Consider the following 26,801-nt stretch of genomic DNA (forward strand, 5'->3'; position numbering starts at 1 on the left):
TGGCAATCAGGACCGTTTTAATCGGAGCTGATACGTTTATATTAGACGTGATTGTTTTCTTTGTCATCGTCTATGCTTGAAAAATGGTTAAATTTGCCCATAATTGGATTTTATGATGTTTCATTCAGAGACGATCAAGTCTCAAATGTTCAGAGTATAAGTCTATGTTTGCGACGCCGCAATGTCATATTCTGACCATTTTAAAAGGCATTTGATATGAAACATGATATAAGGCGGAAACCTTCAAGAGTCCGCGGCACTCTCTGAAAATGTTGGTCCACTAAAGTAAATGCCATATAACTAATATAAATTGATTGAGTGTTGTCACGCCGTAGTGAAAGCACTTTTTCATGTATGATACATCATATAGAATGGTGATAAACGCCAATTCACAGTTATTACTGAACAGACATTTCTCTCTTGGAGAGACGGAGGAAATCGGAAACTGGCAGAGTTTGTCGCCATCCACTCCGGCGACAGAAACGTTTTTGTCCATGACGGTCCAGTTCACCGCTGCAAACCTCCTTCAGAGCAACGGGACTAACTCGACCCTTAACGGGAAGGAAATCCTCCTGTACGGGGACGTGGAGAAGATCATCATTGGAATCGTGTTGTCCATTATCACCCTTACTACAATTGGCGGTAACTCGCTGGTCATCATTTCCGTATGTATCGTGAAGAAGCTGCGCCAGCCTTCGAACTACTTAGTGGTGTCCCTCGCTGCAGCGGACCTATCAGTCGCCCTGGCAGTGATGCCTTTCGTCATCATCACAGACCTCGTTGGTGGCGAGTGGCTTTTTGGGAAGGTTTTCTGCAATGTCTTTATCGCCATGGACGTCATGTGCTGCACGGCCTCCATCATGAATCTTTGCCTCATCAGCGTGGACAGGTGAGGGTTACGTTTAAAATGGATTCTTACGAAATTAATGAAGCAATCTGCCTTAAGTACTTTGCTCAAAGGTAAGACAGTAATGGCCCACGTGGGCAATGATATAACCCAGCTCTTTAAAACTACTTCATCACTACAGCTACACATAAAGACTTAATAGTTACCAAAATGGTGAGATGCATTTTCACCAGTTTGATGTGCAAACTATGTGAAATGCAGTGAAGTGATTTTTGATGTAAACTCACTTCTAATATGCTCGTGTGTGCCTTAATGTTTGGCTTGTATAAGCTTTAGCATATGCTTTTTTGTGTTCTGGCCTACAAGGTCATGCTGATGTGGTGAAATGAGTGTGGCCCTAGTCATGTCATGACAACACAGTAAAAAAATCACTTGCTTATACTTTGCGACTTGAGTAAGACACCCTGTTTGTCTCCTGCTAAATATAATCACACATCTCTACGGCTCTATTGCTTCATAACATGCTCAACTTAAGAGTTGTAGCTCTTAATGAAAAAAAAATCTCGCATGTCACTACCACACACTAATTTGTCACATTTTTCATACATCATAAATTATAAACTTCAGATAAATTTAGACACACTCACAGGGTTTGAAGTTGACCCTCTAAAGATTGCATATCAGTTCCTTGGCTATTAAATCAGCCTGACTGTTGTAATCTTTACCTCAGCTCCTTCTGTTATATATCAGAGACCTGCCGCTTAGAATGAAAACATGGCTTTCAGCCCCTGTGATGCTGTCTTCCATATGTTGATGAAGGCCTTGTGCTCTATGCCTTCATGCATAATGATTGCTGGTGTTATAGGTGATTACCTCAGCCTGCTGAAATTCATTATCTCATGCTCCAAGTTGATGTTGCTCTCTACAGGATACAAAGAACATGTGGAGTACAGGAAACAAATTAATACACTTAATGAAATTCATACAGGAAGTTAGTGTACAGATATGACATCTTAAATATTACTGATTTAATAATCTGAATACTTAATAATCTGAATAATAATCTGAAGACACTTCCTAAAAACCTATGGCTATGTGTGTTTATGGTTGTTTTGAAGTAGTTCACCTTCTGTGCCTGGTGTTAGTAAGTGACAATATTGAGATTGTTTGCATTTTCATGTAAATCTTGGTTTCTGTTTAGGCTAGCTTTGTCCTCTGAATTGCCAAAAGGCAAGACAGGTTTCCTATTAAACGAGAAAACTAATTGCTATTGGGGAACTGAAGGAAGTGTGATTTTCTCCTTCACAGAAAATAATTTGACTAATCAGATGTTTATGCAAACTCAGATTTTTAAATGTTTTTTTTTAATCTTCTCAAGAGCCAAAATCATTGTGAGGCAAACCTTATATAAAGTTTGTATGCTATTTCTCCCAGAAACACAAAGTGGCCATTGTAGCTCTGGTTGTTGACAACTGAATTACACACTGACTGTTTCGAACAAGATGTTTGCTGAGCGCATAGATAGCTGTATCTTTTGGGGAAAGGCAGCTGGTGATAGTGGGGAATTCATAAATCAGTGGTATGGACAGTGGTGTGTACATGTAAAAGAGAGCACTATCATATCTTGAGTCTTATTGTGCGGTCACAGCTTCTAAGAGCCAAATCTTCAGTGAGCTAATGAGGGACACAAAAGCCTGGGCATTCAGGGAGTCAATGAATAAAAGACAAGTCCAGGGTATTCAGTGAGCCAGTTCCCCTTGTCTCCATTCATTGGATGAAAGAAAAAAGATGGCTTGGCAAATACTCGGTTCATTTGCATATTATCAATCAGTGAATGAATCAGTAAGTGAGCATACTCTTTACCAATTTTGATGCTGATAGGCTGGCTTGTTGGCAACTTGGCAGTTTTTCCCGCTTCTACAGGCTAGTTTATTTGTTGTTCAAAGCCGTTAAAAGAAGACACAGCTTTTATGGAATCTTGACTAGAATCCTTGTTGAATACTTGGGATTCACTGAAAAGGAGCCAGGATAGAAAGAAACATAAACCTCATACCACTAATAATAATAATCCTAAAACTGGCACAACTCACACAGAAGAGTTAAAGGGGCCAAGTGACCACAACATAATCACATTTTAGTAGATCTTTTAGGTAGTGGGTAAAGTTTAACCTTGACATGGATTAGTAAAATAGATGAGTGTGCTAACAACTTGAGAGTGAACTTGAGGGGGGAGCAAACATAAAATGTGAAGATTTTATGAAGAAGAAGGTAACTTGCAGGTATATGGCAAATAAAATTCAGTATTGTCAGTATTTTTTGCATATTGCTAATAATAATGTAATGTAAGAATATTTTATTTTAGCACAAAGATAAATCTCACACAACATGAAAATACCACACTTGTAGCATACTGTAACTGATAGACTTCTAATACTGTTAGACTTAGTACAAAAAGTGTTAGTACTGTTAATACAAAACGTACTGTATATCTGGAAGCTTCACTGCATATCTAGAGGAGAAAACAGTGAAGAGAAGGGCAACAAAGACAAACCTAAAGGAATTAATATCTTCAGTTGCAATAAACAGAACTTGGTGGTTGGTGGTAAAACTGTTGCTATTAGACTCTCATATTTTTAATAGTGCACATAAAATAATCCCTATTATATTTCATTTTCTTATCAAGGAGCCAATTACCACATCCCCTATGGCTTGTGTGAGTGGGGCACTCTGCTTCAATTGCAAAAGGCGATGGTTACACTTTGGTTACACTTTACAATAAGTTGCATTATTGTAGCAGCTTAGTGTTGCATATCAGTGTAGCATAATTATTTACACTATGTTAGTAACTTGTTTAAACCTATAAACATAAAACACAATGTACAGTGTATAATGTACAATGTAATGTGTTACCAAACTAGCAGTGTGGCATAGTGGTAAGGAGCAAGACTTGTTTCTGAAATGTTGCTGGTTCAATTCTCCACTGAGGCACTGCTACTGTACCCTTGGGAAAAGCACTTAACCCACAATTGCCTCAAAAAACATTCAGCTGTATAAATCAAATTGTAACCTATGTAAGTTGCTTTTGATAAGACTGTCCACTAAATGACAATAATTCCTATCATCTTTAGTTTTATTAACAGGGAACCAAGTACCACATATGTGAACACTCTGCTTCAATAAGGCATCTGGTAAAAGACAATAATGTAATGTAATGAATTATAGTGTAACTACACTGTATATATGCAACTTAATGTATGCATAATGGTAAGATAATGTATTACCATGTTTCTACAAACTGTTCTGAGTTTAGGGGTAGAGATTGCACCTGTTTGTTGTTGACCCAACATGCTAGAATAAGTATATGTACAAATGGTGAGTTGGAGGGAAGTTAGAAATGGATCATGCTGGCATGAGAGCAAAGGCACTTTGGATTTGCAACGGATGTAATCTTTTGTTCTGCAGTTATGGTGATTGAGCAAGGGATTATCTGAAACCTACTCTCTAAAAAACTACACCACCACAAACATTCTAAGCCACACTGTTCTCAGATTTTGAAAAACAAATGCTAGCAAGTTTACTTTTTTTTTCAAAGCATCGCGTTATTAATTAAATTAATGTTTAATCAATGTTTAATAATGTTTAATCAACCAAACAATGAAATTTTATTAAAATTGAATAAAAAATAAAAAGGTGAAACACATTATGGATAAGTGGAATAATGGTGCTGGTACCAGGTAAATTTGCAGTAAGATTTCACAGCACACCACTAAATCTCTATCTCCACTTAAAAAACATCATGGACACATTTATCAAGCTGTGCAACATCTTACATTAGAAATGCTAACTCTGAGCCCCCTGTGGAGCACTTGAGCACAAAGAGAAAAATTTGCTTTGACATTCCAACATAAAAAAATTCCAGGGTCAGTTCATCTCACCGCACACATTAGCTCGTCCCACTGGGTGCTGTAAACTGGGCTTTTTTCCCACAATATGGGGTCTCCCAGGCGGCCATGTTTAGCCCAGTGCCAACAGACAAGCTTTGAGCAGTGGACTCCTTCAAGGACAGTTGGCCAAATCAAGCTGTTTCCTGATAAATAATTTGTGTCAGTGTTTCAGCACTGTCCGAAGCTTTTTGAGCTCAGGAAACTATTTTTGAATATCAACTCCACTGTGGTCCTGTTGCATAATGGTAATCTGTCAGACATTGTACCTTCACCTTCTAATGCTGTGTGTGCTTTTATGCTATTTTAAAAGATGTGACATTTCAATAATTCACCATATACTGTATGTCTGAAGGAAAGACACTGGGCATCCTTTAAACTGAAGTTTTCATCCATCTGAGTAACATTTGAATTATAACTGGATGTTTCTCACGACTGTTCACTGAGCATATGGTTTAGAGAGATTCTTGTGGGAATGTGTTCCTGACCCTTTTGAATAGGCTGAAGAACTCTTTGTATGAGCTTGAGACAAATCTGGTGTTTATTAAAAAAAAAAAAAACAAGGAAAACAAAAGTAGATTTTCAATATATATTAAAGTACAAACACAGAAATAGCTTGGTAATCATCTGGGTTGGGACTGAACTGGTATTCAACTTCAAATGTTACTTCTTCAGCTATGATATAAGCAGCAGAAAAGTCTGATTTGGAATTTCCACAAAGCACTGCTCCCTTTTTCTTCTTTTTCTGTGCTTTGACAGGATATAGAATGAATTCAGAAGTAGTGAGTAAGCTGTAGTGGTAAGGAGCAGGGTTTGTAACTGAAAGGTTGTTTTCCCTGCCTGGGTACTACTGTTGTACCCTTGGCCAGCGTTTTTGATTCAGTAAATATCCAGCCTTATAAATGGATAACATGGTTGAAATTATAATTATGTAAGTCGCTCTGGATAATCGTGTCTACTAAAGAACTAAATGTTAATGTAACTTAGTAAGAGTAAGAAGCCTTCAGCAGCTATACCAGAGGAAGGCTGTGCTTTAACCATGGTGATCCATCTACTGTGACATAATTCCTTTGCAGAGAGGGAGCAACTGTTGCCCTACATAACACCCTTTCAACACTTCATTAACCTTATGAGAAGTTTGTTCAGCAGGTTGTGTGTCACCTTTTGCAATCTCTGGTTGTTCCTTACACATAGTAGAAAAGAAAAAGTAGAAAAGAGTATGGAGCTGCCGTAACAGGCTGCCACTCATGCGGTGCCGGAAGTAAAGTGGATGATAGTGTTTGCAATAAACTGTGACAATTTATGTAATTTATGACCAGAAAGTCACACCACAGACAATTCAGTCACACAAAGATGTCTTTTTCTGTTGGATATCCCTAGAGCAGCCCTGGAATTCTTGTCATCGTGCCACATAGGGAATATAGAAAAGCAGTCCAATAACTGGAGTACTGAAAAACCCCTAAAAGTATAGATGTAATGCATTCTACAGCATTCCAGGTAGTAAATGTAAATATTGTGTAGAGTAATGGAGACGTGTTTTACACTTTTGCGGTTTCACAGGGATACACATACCCTAAATTGGCACTATAGTTGAAGTTCCATTGGTATTAAAATACATTATTGTCATGTAGAATGATTGTCTTGCTCTTATCCAGAGTGACTTTCAATTTTGTCCATTTATATAGCTGGATATTTACTGAGGCAATTGTAGGTTGTGCCCAAAGGTACAGCAGTACCCCAGCAGGTAATAAAACCAGTGACCTTTTGGTTACAAGCCCTGTTCCTTACCACTACTCCACACTGGTCCACACAGGTGCACTGTTGTATTAATCCCTCTTTATGGTCTGACAACAGACGATGATGATGAACAGATGATGACCAGTTCTTGGTTAACTCTATCAGCTCATTACGCTGCCACAGATAAGACTTGACATCTGCACTTGGTTTTGTTCAGTCCTGATCAAATGTTATTGTGCTTGTTCAGTGCTTTGCCACTGCAGTAGAAAACGTACCATCTACCATAGACATCTTGCATTTAATTCCGACACATGGGACAAACAACATTAGTCATTTTCACCGCTGGCAAACCCGCTGACGGATTTAAGCGGATTCGTACAACGGTTGTGATCATCTCGGTCCCCAGCGCAGAAGAACTCACATCGGAGGCGGTTGTGCTTGCCTTCTGGGCTCTCAGTGTAGAGCGCCATCCATCACTGAGATGGAGATGTCAGCAGGGCGAGATTGTGGGGTGAGATTGTGGCCGTGGTTGGGCGGGAGGGAGGGCGGGCCGTCCAGATGGAGACTCAGCAGTGGTTTAGTTTACAGCCTTCTCGGAGGGTGCCTCCTTGCCTCCTGGCCCAGGGCGCTGCCCTCCATCATCCTGACCGCTAATTGAGGTGCATGGAGACAGACAAACCCAGCCTTCGTCTGGGGAGTGCCTTGTAGCCCTTGCATTTTGGAGCCCTCCCGCTCTATTCCTCCCAGCAGCTCCAGCCAATGCACTTTTCAGGCAGCTGGCAGTGAGCTCGGGACTATCAAAGGGGGCAATGACTGATGATATCTGTGCTGTGTACTGTTTTAACATGGCTGTGCGTGTCCCCATCTCTCACAGAGCCCTCCTGATCTGTCATGATTGTGAGCGACAGACAAAACTAAAGCTGTTTGCTGATTGGCAAATGCAGTGGCCTAACAGATACCTAACAGGCAATGTATTTCCCCAAGCTACGTTTGACGATGGGATGGTGCACTGATGTGACTCAGCTGTGTACATATCTCCTGGTGAACTCCCTCTCCGCCTGCTTTTCTCTTGCCACATATACATATACAACCAAGGAGTAAAAATACAAACCCTCCCCAAATTCTGCCCTTGCACAATGCATTCAAAAACACTCATGAATTTAGCAGAAAGGAATAAAAAGTGTCCATAGTGAAGGCTGTATCTTCACAAAATGTAAAAGGGGAATCAAAAGTCGCTAAATAACATACGCTACGTCATGGAGACTTTTTTTCTGTGGCTGTTCCTGCCTATTAGGACAGCAAATGGCCCACGGCAGGAACTGAGTGAGTGCGGGTCAGCAAAAAATGGAGATACTCGAAACTAAAAGCGACCTTTGGCGTAAAGGAGGCACCCGTTACACGCACCATCGTGAAAAATAGAATGCTGCCGCAGCCGCTTAGAGGCCTGTCGAGCAGGAAAACGTTTCATTATTAACTCATGGATGGTGGAAGAGGTCTCTGTCCTCATTTTAAAAATACTGAGTTATCTCAACCATGCATCCAATCTAAGGCCTTCCTGTCAGCTTTGATTTTATCCCCGAAATAACCCAGCACATCTATGATTTCCCCAATTCCCTAAAATACCACTTGGAGTAGAAAGAGGTGCCCTCTGGGAAATAAAAAAAAACTTGATTGTGTCAGAGGAGAAGGATAAGGAGAAGACATGTTTACGTATTCTGTTGATGTTGGAGACACAGTGGAACATGCGACAGAGTGAAAAGCTCCCTTTTGTAAAAAGAGGGGAACTTACATAGAATGTCGTGCCATACTATTCTCCCTTGTGTCTTCTGAGCTCTGATCTGAGCCTGTGTGAAAACAGGCCTTTAAATACTTGTGACACAAGAAACTGTTCTATAGGCCATTTCCTCACTGGCGTCAGATTGTCAGGGCTCAGGCACGGACTCAGGCGCAGACAGGGAGGCAGGATGCACAAGGTAGTTTAATCAAGCCAAAAACGCAGAGTCAAAAACAGGCGAGGTCACAATCCAGAAGAGCACAGCAAACAAAACCAAAAACAGATCCAAAGTCAAGTCAAGAAAACAGGCAGAAATTCAGCAAAACAGGCGGGCAAAACAGGACAAACGGCTTGTAGCGCAACAGATGAACTGAGATGAACTAGCGACGAGACATGAAACAAACGGGGACTATATAGGGCAAGGCAGATGATAAGATGGGGTTCAGGTGTGCAGGTAGGATGGATCCAGTCAGGTGACCAAGTGGGCAGAGACAGGGCGGAGAGCAAGGCAGGGATGGAACACAGGGAAAAATAAAAGCACATGGACAGGGAAAACAAAAACAAAAACAAACCCGGCTAAGGAGCCGCAGTCCTGACAGTAACCCCCCCCTATGGACGCCACCAGGCGTCCCGGCAGGCAGTCCAGGATGCCGCCGACGAAAGTCCGCGATGAGGGAAGGGTCGAGGATGTCACGGGCCGGGACCCAGCACCGTTCCTCTGGGCCGTAACCCTCCCAGTCCACCAGGTATTGCAATCCGCAGCCCCGACGCCAAACTCCCAGCAGGCAACGTACCATGTACGCCTCAGATCCATAGATCAGGCGGGGAGGCGGAGGAGTCCGCGGAGCTGGGCGGGCTGCGGACGACAGGCTTGACCCTGAAGACGTGGAAGGCTGGGTGGATGCGGCGGAGAGGGGGCGGCAGTTTGAGCCGGACTGCGGCGGGACTGATGATCTTGGTGATGGGGAAGCGACCGATGAAACGCGGAGCCAGCTTGCGAGACTCCACTCAGAGAGGAAGGTCATGTGTGGAAAGCCACACCCGCTGCCCCTGGACGTAGTGGGGAGACTTGGACTGATGCCGGTCAGCTGCCCACTTGATCCGAGCAGTTGCACGCAGAAGCACTGTCCGGGTGCGCTTCCAGGTCCGCCGACAGCGGTTAACAAACACCTCCGCTGAAGGAACACCAACCTCCTCCTCCTGAGCCAGGAACAGCGGGGGCTGGTAGCCGAGGCAGCACTGGAACGGGGACACGCCGGTGGAAGAAGATGGCAGGGAGTTGATGGAGTATTCCACCCAGGGCAACAGCCGACTCCAGGAGCTGGGGTCTTGCGAGGCCAGGCAATGCAACACCATTTCCGATTGCTGGTTAGCCCGCTCGGTCTTGCTGTTAGTCTGTGGGTGGAAGCCTGAGGACAGACTCACAGATGCCCCCAAAAATTTACAGAATGCTCTCCAAAAGTGTGAAGTGAACTTGGACCCCCTGTCCGACACCACATTAACTGGTAGCCCGTGCAGCCTGAACACATGGGTGATCATAAGCTCGGCAGTCTCTTTGGCTGTGGGCAGCTTCGGCAGTGCTACGAAGTGCATGGACATAGGGAACCGATCAACAACTGTGAGGATGACAGTGTTACCGTCCGATGGGGGCAGACCAGTGACAAAGTCCAAGGCGATGTGGGACCAGGGTCTCTTGGGCACCGGCAGCGGACTCAGCAACCCTGCAGGAGGGTGATTGGAGGGCTTGTTCTGGGCACAGACCGAGCAGGCGGAGACAAAGCTGCATACGTCCTTCTCCATAGTGGGCCACCAGAAGCGTTGCTCGATGAGGGCAGCGGTGCATCTGACCCCTGGGTGACAGGCCAGCCTAGAGGAGTGACCCCACTGCAGAACCTGGGAACGAACAGACTCGGGAACAAACAGATGGTTAGCAGGACATGCACTGGGACCGGCCTCACCCTGCTGGGCTGAGCGCACCAGGGACTCGATATCCCACGATGCCGCGGCTAGTAAGCAGCGAGTGCGCAGTATGGTGCTGGGTTCAGGCGGCTCCTCAGGTGGAGAGGACTGACGAGAGAGAGCATTGGGCTTGCCATTCTTAGAACCTGGGCGGTAGGAGAGGACAAAGTCAAACCTGGCAAAGAACAGAGACCAGCAAGCCTGACGGGGGTTAAGGCGTTTAGCTGTATAGAGATACTCCAGGTTCTTGTGGTCCATCCACACCAGAAACAGGACACTAGCTCCCTCCAGCCAGTGCCCCCACTCCTCCAACGCCAACTTGACTGCCAGCAGCTCACGATCGCTGATGTCGTAGTTGCGCTCCGACGCAGAGAGCCAGTGGCAAAAGAAGGCGCAGGGATGAAGCTTGTTGTCCTGCACCGACACCTGGGAGAGCACAGCCCCCACACCCACCTCAGAGGTGTCCACCTCCACCATGAACTGTCGGGCAGGATCAGGCTGGATGAGCACAGGCGAGGTGGTGAAACGCTTCTTGAGCTTCTGGAATGCTTCAGTGGAGTCCAGGAGAAATGTCTGGCAGGGGAAGTCAGGGAGGTGAGTGGAGCGGCGACAGAGCTGTAATTGCGGATGAACCGCCGATAAAAATTCGCAAACCCCAGGAACCTCTGGAGCTCACGACGGGAAATCAGTGGTGGCCACTCCTCAACTGCCTGAACCTTGCGTCGGTCCATCTGGACCCCCTCAGCAGAGAGAACACACCCCAAGAAGGAAACAGAGTCCCGGTGAAATTCATGCTTCTCCGTCTTGACAAACAGGTGGTTCTCCAATAGCCTCTGCAGCACTTGACGGACATGACGTGAGTGTTGGGCAGGCGACCGGGAGAAGACGAGAATGTCGTCCAAGTAAACAAACACGAACCGACCAAGCATGTCCCGGAGAACATCATTAACCAGGGCCTGAAAGATGGACGGGGCATTAGTTAGACCGAAGGGCATGACCAGATATTTGTAGTGCCCCTACAAAGCTTTCGAACCAGGGAAAGGGACACGCTGGGTGCGTACTTCCTCTGCCCTTCACACTATGAAAGTGTGAGGGCATCTATTGAGCTTCAGACTGTGATAATGTGAACTGTCACTCTCTTAAATAATAGTAGTAATAAAAATAATAATGATAAAACATAATTGATACATCCCAGGGGTGTAATGGCATCCAGGGGTATGGGTGAGGGACGCAACACAAAGGAAAACAACCAACCACCGCTGGCTTGGAAGGTGCAGAGACAGAGAAACACACAGACACGGGAGCAAAGTATAAGGGTGTACAATATATTTACAGTAGCTATTTACAACATTTATAGCAACAAGCAAACACGGGACAAGGGCTGCCAACGGAAAGAAATTAAACAAAACAGAAACAACCCTAAATGCCTTCACCCAACACATACAACTGAATACAAAACAAAAGCGTGGCAGAGCCAAACAATTTAGGTTTATCTACACTAACTTCCTTAACAAAAATATACAGAAGTGGCACCCGCCTCTAACCTCACCCTATACAAAAGGAAAAACTAACGCGGGGATCCCCTACCTTACCTGCCCTCCTCCCACGACAACTGAATGCAACCAAACAGAGACAAAATCCATAATCAAAGTCAGAAGACGAAGCAAAATCAAATACAATATAGACAAGTTTGTAAATGAACGAAGGATCAAAGTAGCGAGATCCACTCTAAGAAACCATCTTTAAATGGGGCAGCGGGATACCTGCGTCAGGAGTGTAGCGAGAGAGAAGAGGGAGGAAAATCAAGATGCAGGCGGCCCAGACTCCACTCTCACAGTGCGCCACACGTAACACCGCACCCATAAGAACAAACTTGCCCCACAACAAATAGAACACACCAGGTCAGGGCACGACATAAAACAACTTGTTTAGGTTTGAGAAAAGGTGTCCACCAAAACATTTTCACAACTTTTCTTGTAGTGGATCTCGAGACTAGTTCTGCACGATTAGTGACCAGCGCATAAGGCGCTGATTCTGGTTCTGCATGTGGGCTAAGAACACAATCGGGTTATGGTCGGTGTACTCTACAACCGGGAGGGAACTAGAGCCTACATAAACCTCAAAATGCTGCAAAGCTAACAAGAGGGCCAAACATTCCTTCTCAATGGTGGAATAGTTACACTGATGTCTATAAAATTTCCTGGAGAAATAGCAATTGTGAACTTTTTATGCCAGAGAAACAGAGTCTCTTGCAGCAAAGCGTTTATGTAGAGTGGAGAGTGGGAACCATCTGTGAGCGTGAAAAGGCTGAGGGCAGCTTTGGCGTGAGGCCACCTCCACTGCGCGCTACACTGTTACTCATGAGTGTGACAAACGCGTGTGGGAGCTATTTCTTACTGCATTAAATTAATTCATTTTCCCATCGTCATTCAGCTTGTATTACCATATTTATCGTTTTGAATTACTGTGTCCATAGACATTGAAACGGGCACTTAATGGATACAGTGACTTCGTGGATGTAGCAACTATATTAGCTCGGGTCTGCTGTATCCACAGAAAATGTCCCTCATAGGAGTGGATGGACAAAATGGCAGTGTTCTGTTGGATCTCACTGGTGCTAAACTCCTACTGTAGATGTTTGCAGTTGCTCTGAACTGGACTTCACCAACAATATAAATCAGGTCCAATTTCAGGTGGAGCATCTTGTAAATTCCAACAGACCAAAGCAACTGTGTAAGAAATAATTAACCTATACTTACCATACAATTATTGTTGTCACACACTAACAAATTTCATAACACACACATGCACCTATGCTCACACACACACTTACAGTACTTGCATATTCACTCTTCAGGACCATAAACTCATAAACTTCTCACAAATTCCTAAAAAAAAATTCAGTCATATCATATGATTCTGACCCAGCTGTGTGGACAACACTTCAGAAGGGGTTATGATATTTTGACATTTGGGCTTCATGCTGTGACTTTATGCATGTTATATATAAAGTTTTCCTTTCCTCTCCTCCTACTCTGGCTGTGGTGTGATATAGTAAGCCTCAGTGGAAAGCAAGCCAAGCTGAAACTTTTACTTCTCCTGGCTGCTGGAGTGATCATTGCAGCACTCAAGGAACTGAAGTAACTCTTTGGATAAGAAGCAGAATCTAGATCATGCTCAGCCGCTGCAGAAGGTCAGCATCATTGTGAGAGTAGCTTCACCCCCCCCCCCCCCCCCCCCCCACCGGTGTCATGCTGCCAAGGCTGCCAGATGGCTGGGTGGTCTCGGATGAAGTTGAACGGAAAGGATATCTCCCCCTCTCTTTCTAAATCCAGTTAAATTCAGTTGTGTTTTTTGTCAAGAAAACCAAAAACAGTTATGCTAAAGTCATAATGAAAAAAAATGCAGGGACATATTTATTCAATGTAAAAGACATATACATATACATATGCACACACACACACTTTCTGTATCTTGGTCTCGGTTTCTTATCCTATCTCTGTCTGTCTGTCTCTCTCTTTCTGTGTCTCTCCCTCTCTCTCTCTCTCTCATACACACACACACAGATACACACACTCATGTTCTCTTTTCTCATGACAGTGAGAGATGATTAAACTCCATGTCTGGTACAGTGAGATTTCCCAGGTGTCCAATCGCCCTGGACTTGTCTGTGCTTCCTGTCCAGGTCTGAGTCATTCCCTTTATTGACAACGTCTAAAAATATCTTTTTGCAAATCAAATTCTTTTTAACTGGCCTGAGATGGAATTGGTCACATACCGCTGTTTGGTTAACCTGTTCACCTTCACCTGTTAGTTGCCAGAAAGACAACACAAGGCGATTCATAATGACCTTTCCTGCTCATTATAAAAGAATGTAATGTGTCCTAGCTCTGGTTTTCTATTATCCTGGCTGTCGCTGATCCAGAAAATGGATGGTTTATGTTTTCTTTTTGTTTACTGTGAAATCTGCTCATCTCCACAGGCACTCAGTCACCAGTGGGTTTTCACCTTTCTGGAGGAATGTGAGGATTCGCTCTCTCAGAACTTGCCTTTGGGGACCATGAATGGACAATTAATGAGGGAGTGTGTTATGCAAGCATTTCAGGAGCTGGTTTGCGGACATGGTTTAAAAGCAAATGTGATAAAACCATTTTATCAATTTATCATTTAGGCTATTTTATTGCCTTCAAATGATGCATTGTTTTCTCCATTTCTCTGCACAGGCCAGACCGAACAATCCATATTGAAATGCTGGAAAACAGCAAAAGCTGCTTTGTCTGTAATGTCCTCCAGGTGTTCAGGCAGCTCAGGAGGGATTGATGAACTGGCCGGTGGAACTGTGGCCAAGTCTCAGGCAGTGGCAGAGAAAACAGATGTCAGAAGCTACAAAGCTACAAGTGTTACAACTGTGTGACCCCCCCCGCATAATCACATTACTGCATGCCTTTTTCCAAAACCCAACGGTATCTTTCTAGAGGTTTTTGCTGCCTCTGAGGATCCAAATGGAAGCAGTACCATTTTGGATCAGTCACCAAAGTCAGGGACTATGGCTACCTTATTTCAGGACACTTATAGATGGTTGTAAATTCTTGCAATGCTCAGCTTCCATTTTTCCAGCCCTGAGGGGCAGGGTATACTTCTCAGCATCTTCTCTCTGACGAATCGTAACAGCCAATAATAGACGCAGCTGCTTCAAAAACTTTACTGAGTAGTGAATTGTTGCTTTCAGCTATTATGAATAATAATCTGAGAGTCTGGAGCTCTTTTCACAGGTATACATTGGCTAGGATTTGGGTCCCTGATGCTGAGAAGGCCAACAGGTGCAGACCACTAGAACTCGCTCCATCTGAACACTGTCTGAATTTGAAAGCTTGATCATGATTCATGAATAAGTTTTAAAGTAAGTGTCATAAATATTTATGAGGAAAGTTATGCCTATTATGTAAAGCAGTCAATTAGTTTTCCCTTCATTTGCATTATTTGCCAAAACTCAAAATTGTTTGCACGGAAATATCATTACATTACACTAATTCATCTGAGTAAGTATACACAATATTGAAAGTTTTATTCATTCTGGAGCAGTTTTCGTAGTTTCGTAGTTATATTCAGTATTCAGTTCAGTATTATCAAGATTATTCATTATCTTTTGCTCCAGCTGAGTGAAAAATCACAGCTTAGAGTAAAAGAATGGTTAATACAATCTTGATTATGATGATGATGATGATGATTATTATTATTATTATTATTATTATTATTATTATTATTACTGCATTCCTGAATGACACTGTTTCATTACAATATACCACTCCAACAAAATATTCTCAGTCAGTATCCTATAAATATGGTGAAAACACCTGAAAGATATGACTGGCTTTGATCACAGCAAGTCTTCCTATTTAGTTGCTGTTACTCTTCCTCAGGACAATCATATCATAGTCCAAAACAACTCAGATGCAATACAAGCTTACAGTTTATCAGTTAATGCATTACAAGGAAAACATGAGTAGAAGTTAACATATATGGTGTAAGACAAAAGACTCATAAGACCTCCTCATCATGCACACACCCACACAGAGACACACACTTCTCTCCAGACTCCCTGTTCTCTTTATTAATAATTGACTGACAGCTCATTCTGCCCTCTGCTTGGACACCACAGAAACTGACGTTGTGTGAACAGAGGCCCACAGACCTCCAACCTTGCTCTTATAAAGAAATCAATCATGCACAGTTTATGAACTCAATTCATTGACAGAAAGCTAAATTAGATTTGGGAAAATTAGGTACGTGAAATATTTATGAGGAACAGTGTTAAAAAAAACAGGTCTAATATGCAGAGATAGATTTTTCAATTAATCTGAAAAGTATAACACAGAACACAGCCCACCTATACATTATGTGTATAGGTGGGCACAAGTGTCATGGTTTAATATAGTTACAAGGCAGTAATTTCCACCAATGCATGTGGGGGAGGAGGATGTACTAAATTAAATTAAAATAAATAGATTGTTTTGCTATAGTGGTCCAGCAAATTATAAAAAAAAAAAGTCTTTTTTTTTTTTTTAAAAAAAAGGATTGGGGTGCTGAAAATTATATTAATAACCACAGGGGGAGTTGTTGCGAGTACAGATGAGAATCCATGTTTCTGGGCATCGCTGTGATTAAGGTGTACTTTGTTCTTTCTGGTCTGGTAAACACAATTAGAATGGATTTGCTTAAATTGCATGTATTGGCCTTGCAGCACTGGTGCATCACGGACTATTCGCCATCAAGTTAGGCTTATCGAATTAGTGAATCCTGAAACAACCACAAAACAAGGGGCATAATTCGATGTGATGGGCAGATCTGTCAAGAGAGTGGAGGGTGTTCAGCTGCAATTCAAAATGAATTGTATTAAGCTTCACTTATAAGATTACCACTGAGATTCGGACTGGCTGACGTTGGTGTGGGAGCAAATGTCAGCCTGTAGATTGCTCTGGATACAGGTTGAAGCCATGAATATAGATTAAGTACACCATGATTACTAATGAGGCTCTTGTTATTGCTTGTTTCTTTTTTGCCATTTGCTCAGTCTCATTACTCCTGGATCTGTAGGATGGGATTTTTATGAATGCAGCTGTCTCTGATTCATTCTTTTTGAAACGCCTATATTCTTTCATGCTGATGGCTAATATTTCCATAAGACATGTACTGATTTTCAACACTGCTTATCACTGGTCACTTCCTCTTTCTGTAAAAAAAGAAATATGGGCAAGACTCACTTCAAACCTTTCACTGCCTTCACAATGAAGGAGATGAGCGTTATCCTCCACGCTGCATTGCAAATGATGACGAATGGCTTTGCTCAGAAATATCATTGTGGAAGGAACCCATTAATTATTAGCCTCCTGTTGAAAAAAAAAAAGAATTGAAAGGCCTGTCGGCTTTTGAAGTCAACTGTGAAGAGGAAACAATCTGTGAATCCTGTTAGCGTTCGCCCTCCTCACTACATCTCACCACAGGAAGTGGAGCAGTGACAGATTTCCACTTGCTTAACTCAAAATCCAGAGGTGGAATCCTGGTATTGGGGAGTCCTAATTTGTGGTTTTTTATTCAAAATACAGCTGGTTATTACAGCTGAAGGTCAGCAGTTCTTTTTATGCATGCTTGGAAGAGGCTGCCTTAAGCTTCAGTGTGACATTACATTACGTCATTTAGCAGACGCTCTTACCCAGAGCGACTTCCAAATAAGTGCATTGCAGCATGTGCATGTGCCAAATAATGTGGGGGCATACGTGAGGAGTGTGTGTGTTTTTTATTCAAAATACAGCTGGTTATTACAGCTGAAGTGAGTTGGTTTGATCACCAATCGAGCTTGTGTGCTCTGTGTTCGCTCGATTTTCCAGACCAGCAGGTGTAGTTCCTTCTCTCTGTCTGCTCAATTTCCCTCTCTGAATTGGAGGGGGAGGGGTGTAGGGTGGAGTGGGATAAAATTAAGGGCCCTGTTCCTTGTGCTGGCATTATATGAGACACAAGCTCCCCATCACGTCCAGTGATTTAACTACACCCCTGCCTTCAATTCCCATCTCATTTAATTCATGTTTTTGCACAGTGTGTATCAAGAGAAAATGCTGCATGCTCAATGCAACTTTGCTGTTTCCATCAAGTCTCAATGTATTTCTCATTTCAGTAAATCATTAGAGCAGAAAGCTTGAGGAGGTTAAAAATAACTGTCAATGATGTACTATGGGGCTGAGACAAATGCAGAAAACCATACAAAAAATGCAAAAAGCCCATCAAAACAGTCTTGGTTGCAAGCCTTTCCCTTTTATCTGCAGGTGCCCTCCTCTCATGTTCTGCCAGTGAGGGCTTGGATGATGTAGGCTGTCCATAGTGTCAAAAACCTTTCAGCAAAGCCATTAAACAGGGAACAGCAGAGAGGTGGATGTGTATCCAGGCTATGTCCTGGTAATGACTATGATCTAGCCTCCCTTACATCAAAAATAACTGGTGAAAATGGCAATGAATGGATGTAAAAGAATGTGGCAGGTATAACCTGATTGTGTGTTGTGTGAATGTACAGAAAAGAAAAAAACAAAACAAATCCAAACCCAAAGAGTGGCATAAGGCAGATCTCCCAGTCAAAGGCAGCAAAGGTCAACTTACCAATTCTGGGGATATCCTCATGAGCCAACTGCTTCTGGGCTCCACAGCCAACAGAGCCACAGTGGTGATTTGTTGAGTTTAGTTTTTTAATTAAAAACAATAGCAGAATGGAAAAAGTCCAACATCTGACTTCATGGAACAGCAGGAGAATAGGTCACTCTAAAAATGCTGACTTGTGAGTCCCAGGAAAACAAACAACACATCAAACGACCAGCACTTTGATCGTGGTAGGCCCCAAAGGAAACACCAACTACTGGTATCTGGTTGAAAAGAAACAGTGTTTATCAAACAATCGAAATTGTGTAAGCCCCCAACAAATACTGAATAGTGGCCTCCCCATCCAGACTGCATCAAACTAGCCAACAGTGTTCAAGGTTGCAATCATAATATTTTATCTCCTCCATCTCTCGGTCAGCAGTTCTTTTTATGCATGCTTGGAAGAGGCTGCCTTAAGCTTCAGTGTGACATTACATTACGTCATTTAGCAGACGCTCTTACCCAGAGCGACTTCCAAATAAGTGCATTGCAGCATGTGCATGTGCCAAAAAATGTGGGGGCATACGTGAGGAGTGTGTGTAGCCCTAATCCTAACATACTGTAACTAACAATGGAGGTGGGCCAGCCTAAAACCCCTTTTGTCTGGTCATGCTCAGGTCAGCAAAGTGCTTCTACCTGCCATAAAATTTCTAGTAAATATTCAGTCTCCAGAAAGCACCAGTTCTTTTTACTGGCAGGGCATAAAACCCCATTTCAGTGAATAAATGCCAGTCTCTAATAGTAGGTGGGTATCCACTTTTAATGTTATTTTTTATGGAAGGTTTCAACTTTTTTTCATTTAACTGTTGGAATTAAAACTGTTCATTCGTACGCCTATATTCTCATTCAACAACAGCCCATAGAACATGTATCGGTAGCGATTATTAATCTGCAGATGTTAGGGTAGATCTTTCTTAACCCACTTGTGCTCACGGTGGAAGTTTTGAAATTCCTTTGCTATAGTTGTTCCCGAAGTACAAATATGAAAAAAAAAATGAAATCGACCAAAGTGTTTGCCTGCAATATTCATTTTTCTTATTGTACTTTTTAAGTCTCTGAGCACAAGGGGTTAGTTTTTTCTGTAAATTTTACACATTTTATTTCATAACCAATGTTTGACTGATCAGATTTTAAATTGTTTCTGTTAACTGATGAAATGGACCAAAATCTCTCAGAAACCAAACATATTTTAATCATCAGACTCACACACATGGATACACACACCTCAGAATAGAGGAATTCAATGTATTTCAATGCATTTCAATGTAACGTAATATTTCATGAGAACAGTTGCACAATTCAGTTAAAACTTATAGTGAAGCAAGTAACACACACAAGGAAACGCCTCCTTGCAATTTATCAAACTACCATAAACAGTTAAGTGTATCAACTAAAATGCACAGACAAACATGCACACACAAACACTCAAAGAGTATTGAACAGTCCAGTCAAAACTTAACTAATTGAAACTCAACACTTACACTTTACTAACTAACTAACTAATACCGCACCCAGGCCATTGCTCACATCTCATGATATCTTTCAAAGCAATCAATGTCCAAAAGGATCTGGCATTTATAACAGATCACCTTCGCTCTCCTGCGGCAGGAAGCACATCGCAGCTGGTGTGAAATTCTCTTAGGGTAGTGGCCTCCTTGGTCATACCGCACAGTTGCAGGGACGCACCGGCTTCTTCGGTGATACCATGCCACTGTTTGTTGAAGCATAGCAATGGCTTGTCGTGTGGAATACATGAGATGGTACACTCTCACAACTTCCCTTCTGAATGCCAGCTGATCCGGTGGCATTTCTCTGCCACTCCTCGACCTCCTGTATAGAAGCCATGCGTTCTGCATAGCTACGTCAGGCATGAACATGAAGAATGGGGTCCACCACTTTTTTGAAAGGATGTTGATCCTGTAGCGGCCAATGTTCTGATCCATTCTGTCAACACCACCCATGTTCTTGTTATAGTAATTTACAATATGCGGCTGGTCAATTGCCACTTTCTTGCCTTCAGGTCGGGAGTATCTCATGGCTTTCCCAATGGGGTTGTTAGGCTGACAGTTGGAAGCCAATATGACAACACTGTTGTCTTGCCATTGTGTCACTACTACCTTGCTGGTAGGGGAGTAATAGTGGTTATATGTACCCCTTGGTGTCTTACTCATATCTTTGAGTGGTTGTAGAAGGCAGTTTTGGACCCTGTTGGCTCTCAGAGTCCCAGTGGCACCTATTCCCTGTTCACCAAGCGCCTGCAGGAGTGGAATTGAGGTGAAAAAGTTGTCAAATGTCACCTGGTATGGCTCATTTGTTTGTAGTGAGTAAACTAGGTCTATAACCACTGCACCCCCAAGATCAAGCCCAGGCTTCTTGTCAGCCATTCCTGTATATGGCTGACACCGCACCAGGTAGCCGTGTGGTGTGTTGAGGCACCACATTTTGTATCCAAATCGGATGGGCTTGCCCTTCATGAATTGCTTGGAAGAGTGTCTCCCACAGTATGGTATCATAGCCTCATCTACACAGAGGTGTTGCTGCCTTGGGAAAGCTTTGATGAACTTCTTGTTCATTAATTCAACCAGGGGCCTAACTTTTCCAAGTTCATCTCCTAGGGGGACTTAGTGTTGTCGGCAAGATGGAGATATCGTAGAATCTCTTCAAAGCGTCTCCTTGTCAACAACTGACAGACCAAGGGGTTGTTAACATCTTCACTCTCCTCCCACATCATCCGTCTTCATGGTACTGTACTGTAGCCACTGGTAAGGAGCACGGTGATAAATGTTCGCATTTCTAAAGGGGACACACGGTGGTCATGTTTGCCTTTGAATGAGGCATACAATTAGCTTTGATCACAAAGGAATTGTACAACCTCATTGTCAAAAAAAGTTCAAACCACAAATGTGGCTTCTAGTCATTGTCAGTATGCCCCTCTGTAGCTGTCCACTGAAACTGGCTTTGCCGGTACCTGGGAATATCTTTCCCCCTTATCCACTGTCTTTCAGTTTTGCTGTCATGTGTGGTGGTGGGCAATTCTTCATTCTCCTCTTCTTCCTCAGACTCAGAGCATAGTCTCTCCTCTTCACCATTTCTGTAGACAGTGGCATCTGCTATGTGGTCCAACTGACGAGCTAACAAATTGTCTATGGTTCCACCCATTTCATCATCCCCACTGTCCTCAGCACTGTCTTCACTTTCACCGGGTGGCATAATAAAAATATCTGCCCTGTCAATTTCTTCAGATTGAACTATGTCAATCACTTCTTGAACAGTGAATCTTTTCTTGCTCTGTGCCATTTTGCAGTTTCTCTGCCCTTTGCCTGTATATTAGATGCATCCAAATGCTGCAGTGGCATTTAGTACTATGTGAGGTCACTTCTCCCTAAAATTAAACAAAGCATGAAGTTCAAGAGTACACTATTTGTAAACACAATTTATTGAGAAGTGGTAAGAGGGGTGTGTTAGAGCCCATGTCCCTGCAGACAAAACAAGAAACATCAAAGCTAACCATTTGTAAATACTACAAGTTCAATTGGAAGTCATTTGATGTGGAAGGTGTGAAAGGGGTATCAAGAATGAATGAGGTTGTAATTGTGTGGGGAAGAAACAGAATTTAGATGATCGATGAAATTTTCATTGAAATACATTGAAATCTCACATGTTCAATAAGTTGTGTAAGTAGGAGACAAGTGAACAGTTATCATGATTTCCTCATGATATTAGTCTGTTCTATTAGGAAAGAGAAGATCATCCAAATCAATTAAGTATAAATGGATTTATTCAGAAAAATATAAGAAGTACAAAAACAGTAACCTCTTGTGACCAGAGACTTTAAAAAGTACAAAAAAAGCTCTAGCATAAAACTTAGAATGAGCTGAATGAAGTAAATGGCACATTTCCACTCAGAACAAGTCAAATAACAAAAATATGTGGTATACGTGTGTCTACTTCTGGTATTTTTGGTTGAAAATATACTGTAAAGTCAAATTTGTCATTTTTTGGCAATTTCAGAAAATCTGAACTTTGAATAACAAAAGAGGTATGAAAGATGAGAGTTACCACAATTTTCAAATTTCGGATGCATAGCAATGTGGACAGACTACACGGACACCAAATTTCATCAGATTTGAATGAATTGAAAAAAAAAGCCGTATTAATTTTTCTTATTGTAATTTTTATATTCTGAGTTTAAATGGGTTAAAGCCACCGTCCTCTGTGAAGCGATTTTGCTCTGAATTCTCTGACACCCTGTTGCGGAAAAAAAACAGCGGACACGCCGATTGCCTTGTAAAGTGTAAAATTGTATCAGGCTTGAAGTCTCTTAAAAGTAAAGGAAATAATTGACAAAGAGTGTGTTGCGCCACCTTATCTGTAAAACATCAAATTATGGGAAACTGGAAAAATATTGGGTCCACACGCTCTCTTTCTCTCGACAGAAAAAAATACACAACAGTGAAAATCTTTATTTGTCCAATCGGACAATCGGTGTTGGGTTAATTGTGCTAAAACAACTGAAGTATGGTGACGTATTGAACAAAAGGATACAAGGAAAATCGCAGCACTTGCATTGAAGAGAAACGTCATGCTTTCTTTTCGATAAAATATAGCCACCATGTAACCACCATGATTTCTATTTTCTATTTATGATTCCTTCCCCGTTTTTAACATGAGACATTTAAACGCCTGTCTCCAACATTAGCTCTGACAGTCTCTGACAGACGCCAGGGCTAATTTGGATTCTAGGCAAATAAACGCATGGGCTGCTAATATTTTTACTGAATGTACCCCAATCCCTTAGAATTAGCGCACTAACAGTGATCACAATACATTAATTTAGCTGCATTATACATCCACAGTTTAAAGCATGTTCATGATTGACCTACATATTCTGCAGTCTCCGGGACATTTCCCTGCTAGGGCTACCAACGTTCACACATCTATGTCACTGTCTAATATGGTGCAGACCATAGAAAATAGGCTTCTGGTCTGGTCTGTTGTCTGTATGTACAATTGTACCTGTGACTTTCTTTCTTTGTAAATCACTCTGGATAAGAACATCGGCTAAGTGAAAACAAAACGCAGATGTATACTTTATCGCCATGTCGACATCAACGACTTTGTCCAGCAGCTTCACAGCACCCTCTCAAATCAGATACTGCTGGTTAACAACGCAATGCTAATTTACAAACGTTTAAGTCCTCTACGAGCAACCTCTTTCTCTTACATTAGCTCAGTAAGGAGAGCATAGTCCATTTACCTGAATTTCATTCGTATCAAAGCAGGCTGTCAACAGAAATTGTCACTTGGTGAAACAAGACGGCATATACTTTCTACTTTATCGAAATGCACGCAGAAAAGCATTTTTAACTAAAAATGTGTTGTCACTGTCATAGATAAGTTATTATGTCCACCATTTATAACCATTGTGAACATCTTGCCATGTAATCATAACGCATTGCTGATCACATAATGTTCCCTAATAGCGCCAAACCCTCAATTACAATTATCTCTCAAAATCCAGCGTTAGAGTAAGGTGAGAGTTTAGTCTGTTCCATTGACAGCAGGAGCCCCAACAGAGCCTGTGGTGAAAAGCGAGTCCATGTTTAATCCGTGAATACCACTCAGTGCCCTCTGATCCGTTATCATATTTAAATTCTCGCTGCAGACTGCGGGGTGGACCTTATGTGCGCAATTGAGTGTAGGCAATGTCTAATTGTCTGTTTCCCTTCAGAGTTAATTGCCAGTATGCAGTTTAGTTAAGCTCCGTGTTTTGTTTGCATGTCAAAAGGTTCCTCTTTTCTCACTCTTTATTGTTACCATTTTTTAGCTCATTGTTTGTCAGCTACCTGTCGGTAGTTCTGTTTCTAAATATACACGACGCACGTCTCCGTTTTTCGAGCGTATGTGAGAGAAATAATGAGTCTGAGCTCATAGGCAAGATCGGACCCAGAATTGCTGTTGTCTTGTACGTCTCAGTGATTTAGCGTCTGCCTTGTTTCATTATAAAGCTTTAAACAAGCTAACGGGGTAATTCTTTCCACAGTCTTTGAAGACTACTTTATTTTACTAGCGAGCTTTCATGCAAACTACTCAGCAAGTTCCGCTCGTTTGTTTGCTAGTTACAGCGGCATAGCATACAGTAAATCATTAGCTACTTGACACGTCACGTTTCATTTAAGAAAACTATAGAGTTTGGAACAAAGCGCACAGTTGCAGTAATTAGGATGACAATGGAGAGACAAATTTTGATGCCATAGCAACATAAAACGCGTAAAACTGAAGAGACAGAATCAATAAATGACCTTAACTTTTGGTTTATATCACCTGAGCTAAAAAGACCTGCAGTAGTTGTAGTACGTTGTAGTACAAAATACACTATTACATGTAGCAGCGTGATGTAGTGGTAAGAAGCAGAGCTCATTACCCGAAAGGCTGCCAGTTCAGTTCCCTACTGCAACGCTGTTGTTGTACCCTTGGGCAAGCTGAGTAATTCAGAAATGCCTCAGTAAATATCCAGCTGTGTGAATGGATAACATGTCAGAATTCTAACGAATGTAAGTCATTGTAGATAAAAGCATCTGCTAAGCAGCTAAATGTGTTGTAAATGTAGTGGCAATGCCCCTCTTTGTCATTAAATGGAACATTACTACTAATTTCAGCTATATCAGTGTTTGGTTCTGACGTTTGGCCATTAAAGCCAACATGTCATAAAAAGGCAGAAACAGCGGGGAAACTAAAGCACTTGTGTTCAGACAGTACAGCATGTGGATTTCACCCATCCCTGACACTGTTGTGGAACAGGTGCTTGCACAAAATAATTCAAAATTGGTCTAGTTTTAATAGGTCCATCTCAAAAACATAACTCACACCACTGTCATGGACAGAACATGTTTGTTTTACATGTAACATTAGTATTAACACTTTCCAGATAACATGTGTCTGTTGATTGGGATATGGGTCTGGATTGTGTCCTGTTTGGCCTTGGATCAATCTGAACATAGCTGTGTTCTTCTTTCTCTTATTATTATTATTATTATTATATTGATATTGATATTAATTTAAATTCTACAAATAGTCCTACCCAGGTTCCTTTCCTGTTTGAAGACACAAAAGACAATTAAATGAAACAATTGGCTGACTTACACTAATGCAACCACAAACTAGTCCTAACCAACATTACACACTCTCTTCTGACTGTCACCCAACAATCTGTCAGGTTCTCCAACATTGTGATGTTCTCCCTGCAGGTATTTGGGGATCATGCGCCCTCTCACTTACCCAGTGCGGCAGAACGGCAAGCTCATGGCTAAGATGGTGCTGACGGTGTGGCTGCTATCAGCCTCCATCACGCTGCCGCCCTTGTTTGGCTGGGCCACCAATGTGACGGAGGACGTGTGCCTGATCAGCCAGGACCTGGGCTACACCGTCTACTCCACCGCCGTGGCCTTCTACATTCCCACCGCTGTCATGCTGCTCATGTACTACCGCATCTACCGAGCCGCCCAGGTCAGCGCCGCCCGGCACAAGTTTATCAGCTTCCCACGGCAGAGCGGTCGTCTGAGCTCCCACGGCGGCAGTGCTGGCGCCAGCGGTGGTCCCGGGGAGCAGGGGCCAGACCGTCGCCCGCCGCGCCGTGAGCGGCTGCTGGAGGAGTGCGCCGCCCTCTCCCGGCTGCTCCGGCCCGACCGTCGGCACGCCTCTGTGTTCAAGCGCGAGCAGAAGGCGGCGCGCACGCTGGGTGTCATCGTGGGTGCCTTCACCTTTTGCTGGCTGCCTTTCTTCCTGCTGTCGGCGGCAAGGCCGTTTGTCTGCGGCGCCACTCGCAGCTGCGTGCCACTGCGGCTGGAGCGCACGCTGCTCTGGCTGGGCTACGCCAACTCGCTGCTCAACCCGCTCATCTACGCCGCCTTCAACCGCGACCTGCGCGCCACCTACTGGAACCTGCTGCGCTGCCGTTACCGCGACATCAACCGCCGGCTCTCTGCTGCCAGCATGCATGAGGCCCTGAAGGCCAAGGAGAGGCCGGAGTGCATCCTGTGAGGCCATTCTGGGGGGACCACAGTGGGAGGAGTCACATGAGGGGTGGAGTAATGGGAGGAGTGACAAGCTGGTGTTAACATGTAGGTGGAACCACACAAGGGGTGGGTCGATGGGGAGGAGCCACTTGAGGGAGGGAATGGATGGGGGAGGTTTGATGTGGCTGCAAAGATCAATCAAAGAGATATTTTGTTGAGATTTCTGACATTTGTTGTTATGACAGAGCAGATTTGTCCTGTTTCGTCTTGTTCTTGATGGAAATCCATTTTGCATTTTATGTGGACTTGGCTGAGTCAGAACAGACAAAAATGATTGAAGGGGAACT

The 26,801-nt window shown here is 42.9% G+C and overlaps 1 protein-coding gene across 1 annotated transcript; it reads left to right on the forward strand.

Moving 5' to 3' along the window:
- Positions 1–494: 494 nt before the first annotated feature.
- Positions 495–26,479, forward strand: LOC118770016 (5-hydroxytryptamine receptor 7-like). Its single transcript, XM_036517453.1, has 2 exons — positions 495–889; positions 25,687–26,479. Exons 1-2 carry the CDS (start codon positions 495–497, stop codon positions 26,477–26,479), a joined length of 1,188 nt encoding a protein of 395 aa, XP_036373346.1.
- Positions 26,480–26,801: the final 322 nt, after the last annotated feature.

This window comes from Megalops cyprinoides, chromosome 22 (genome assembly GCF_013368585.1).
Source record: "Megalops cyprinoides isolate fMegCyp1 chromosome 22, fMegCyp1.pri, whole genome shotgun sequence".
NCBI classification, from domain to species: domain Eukaryota; kingdom Metazoa; phylum Chordata; class Actinopteri; order Elopiformes; family Megalopidae; genus Megalops; species Megalops cyprinoides.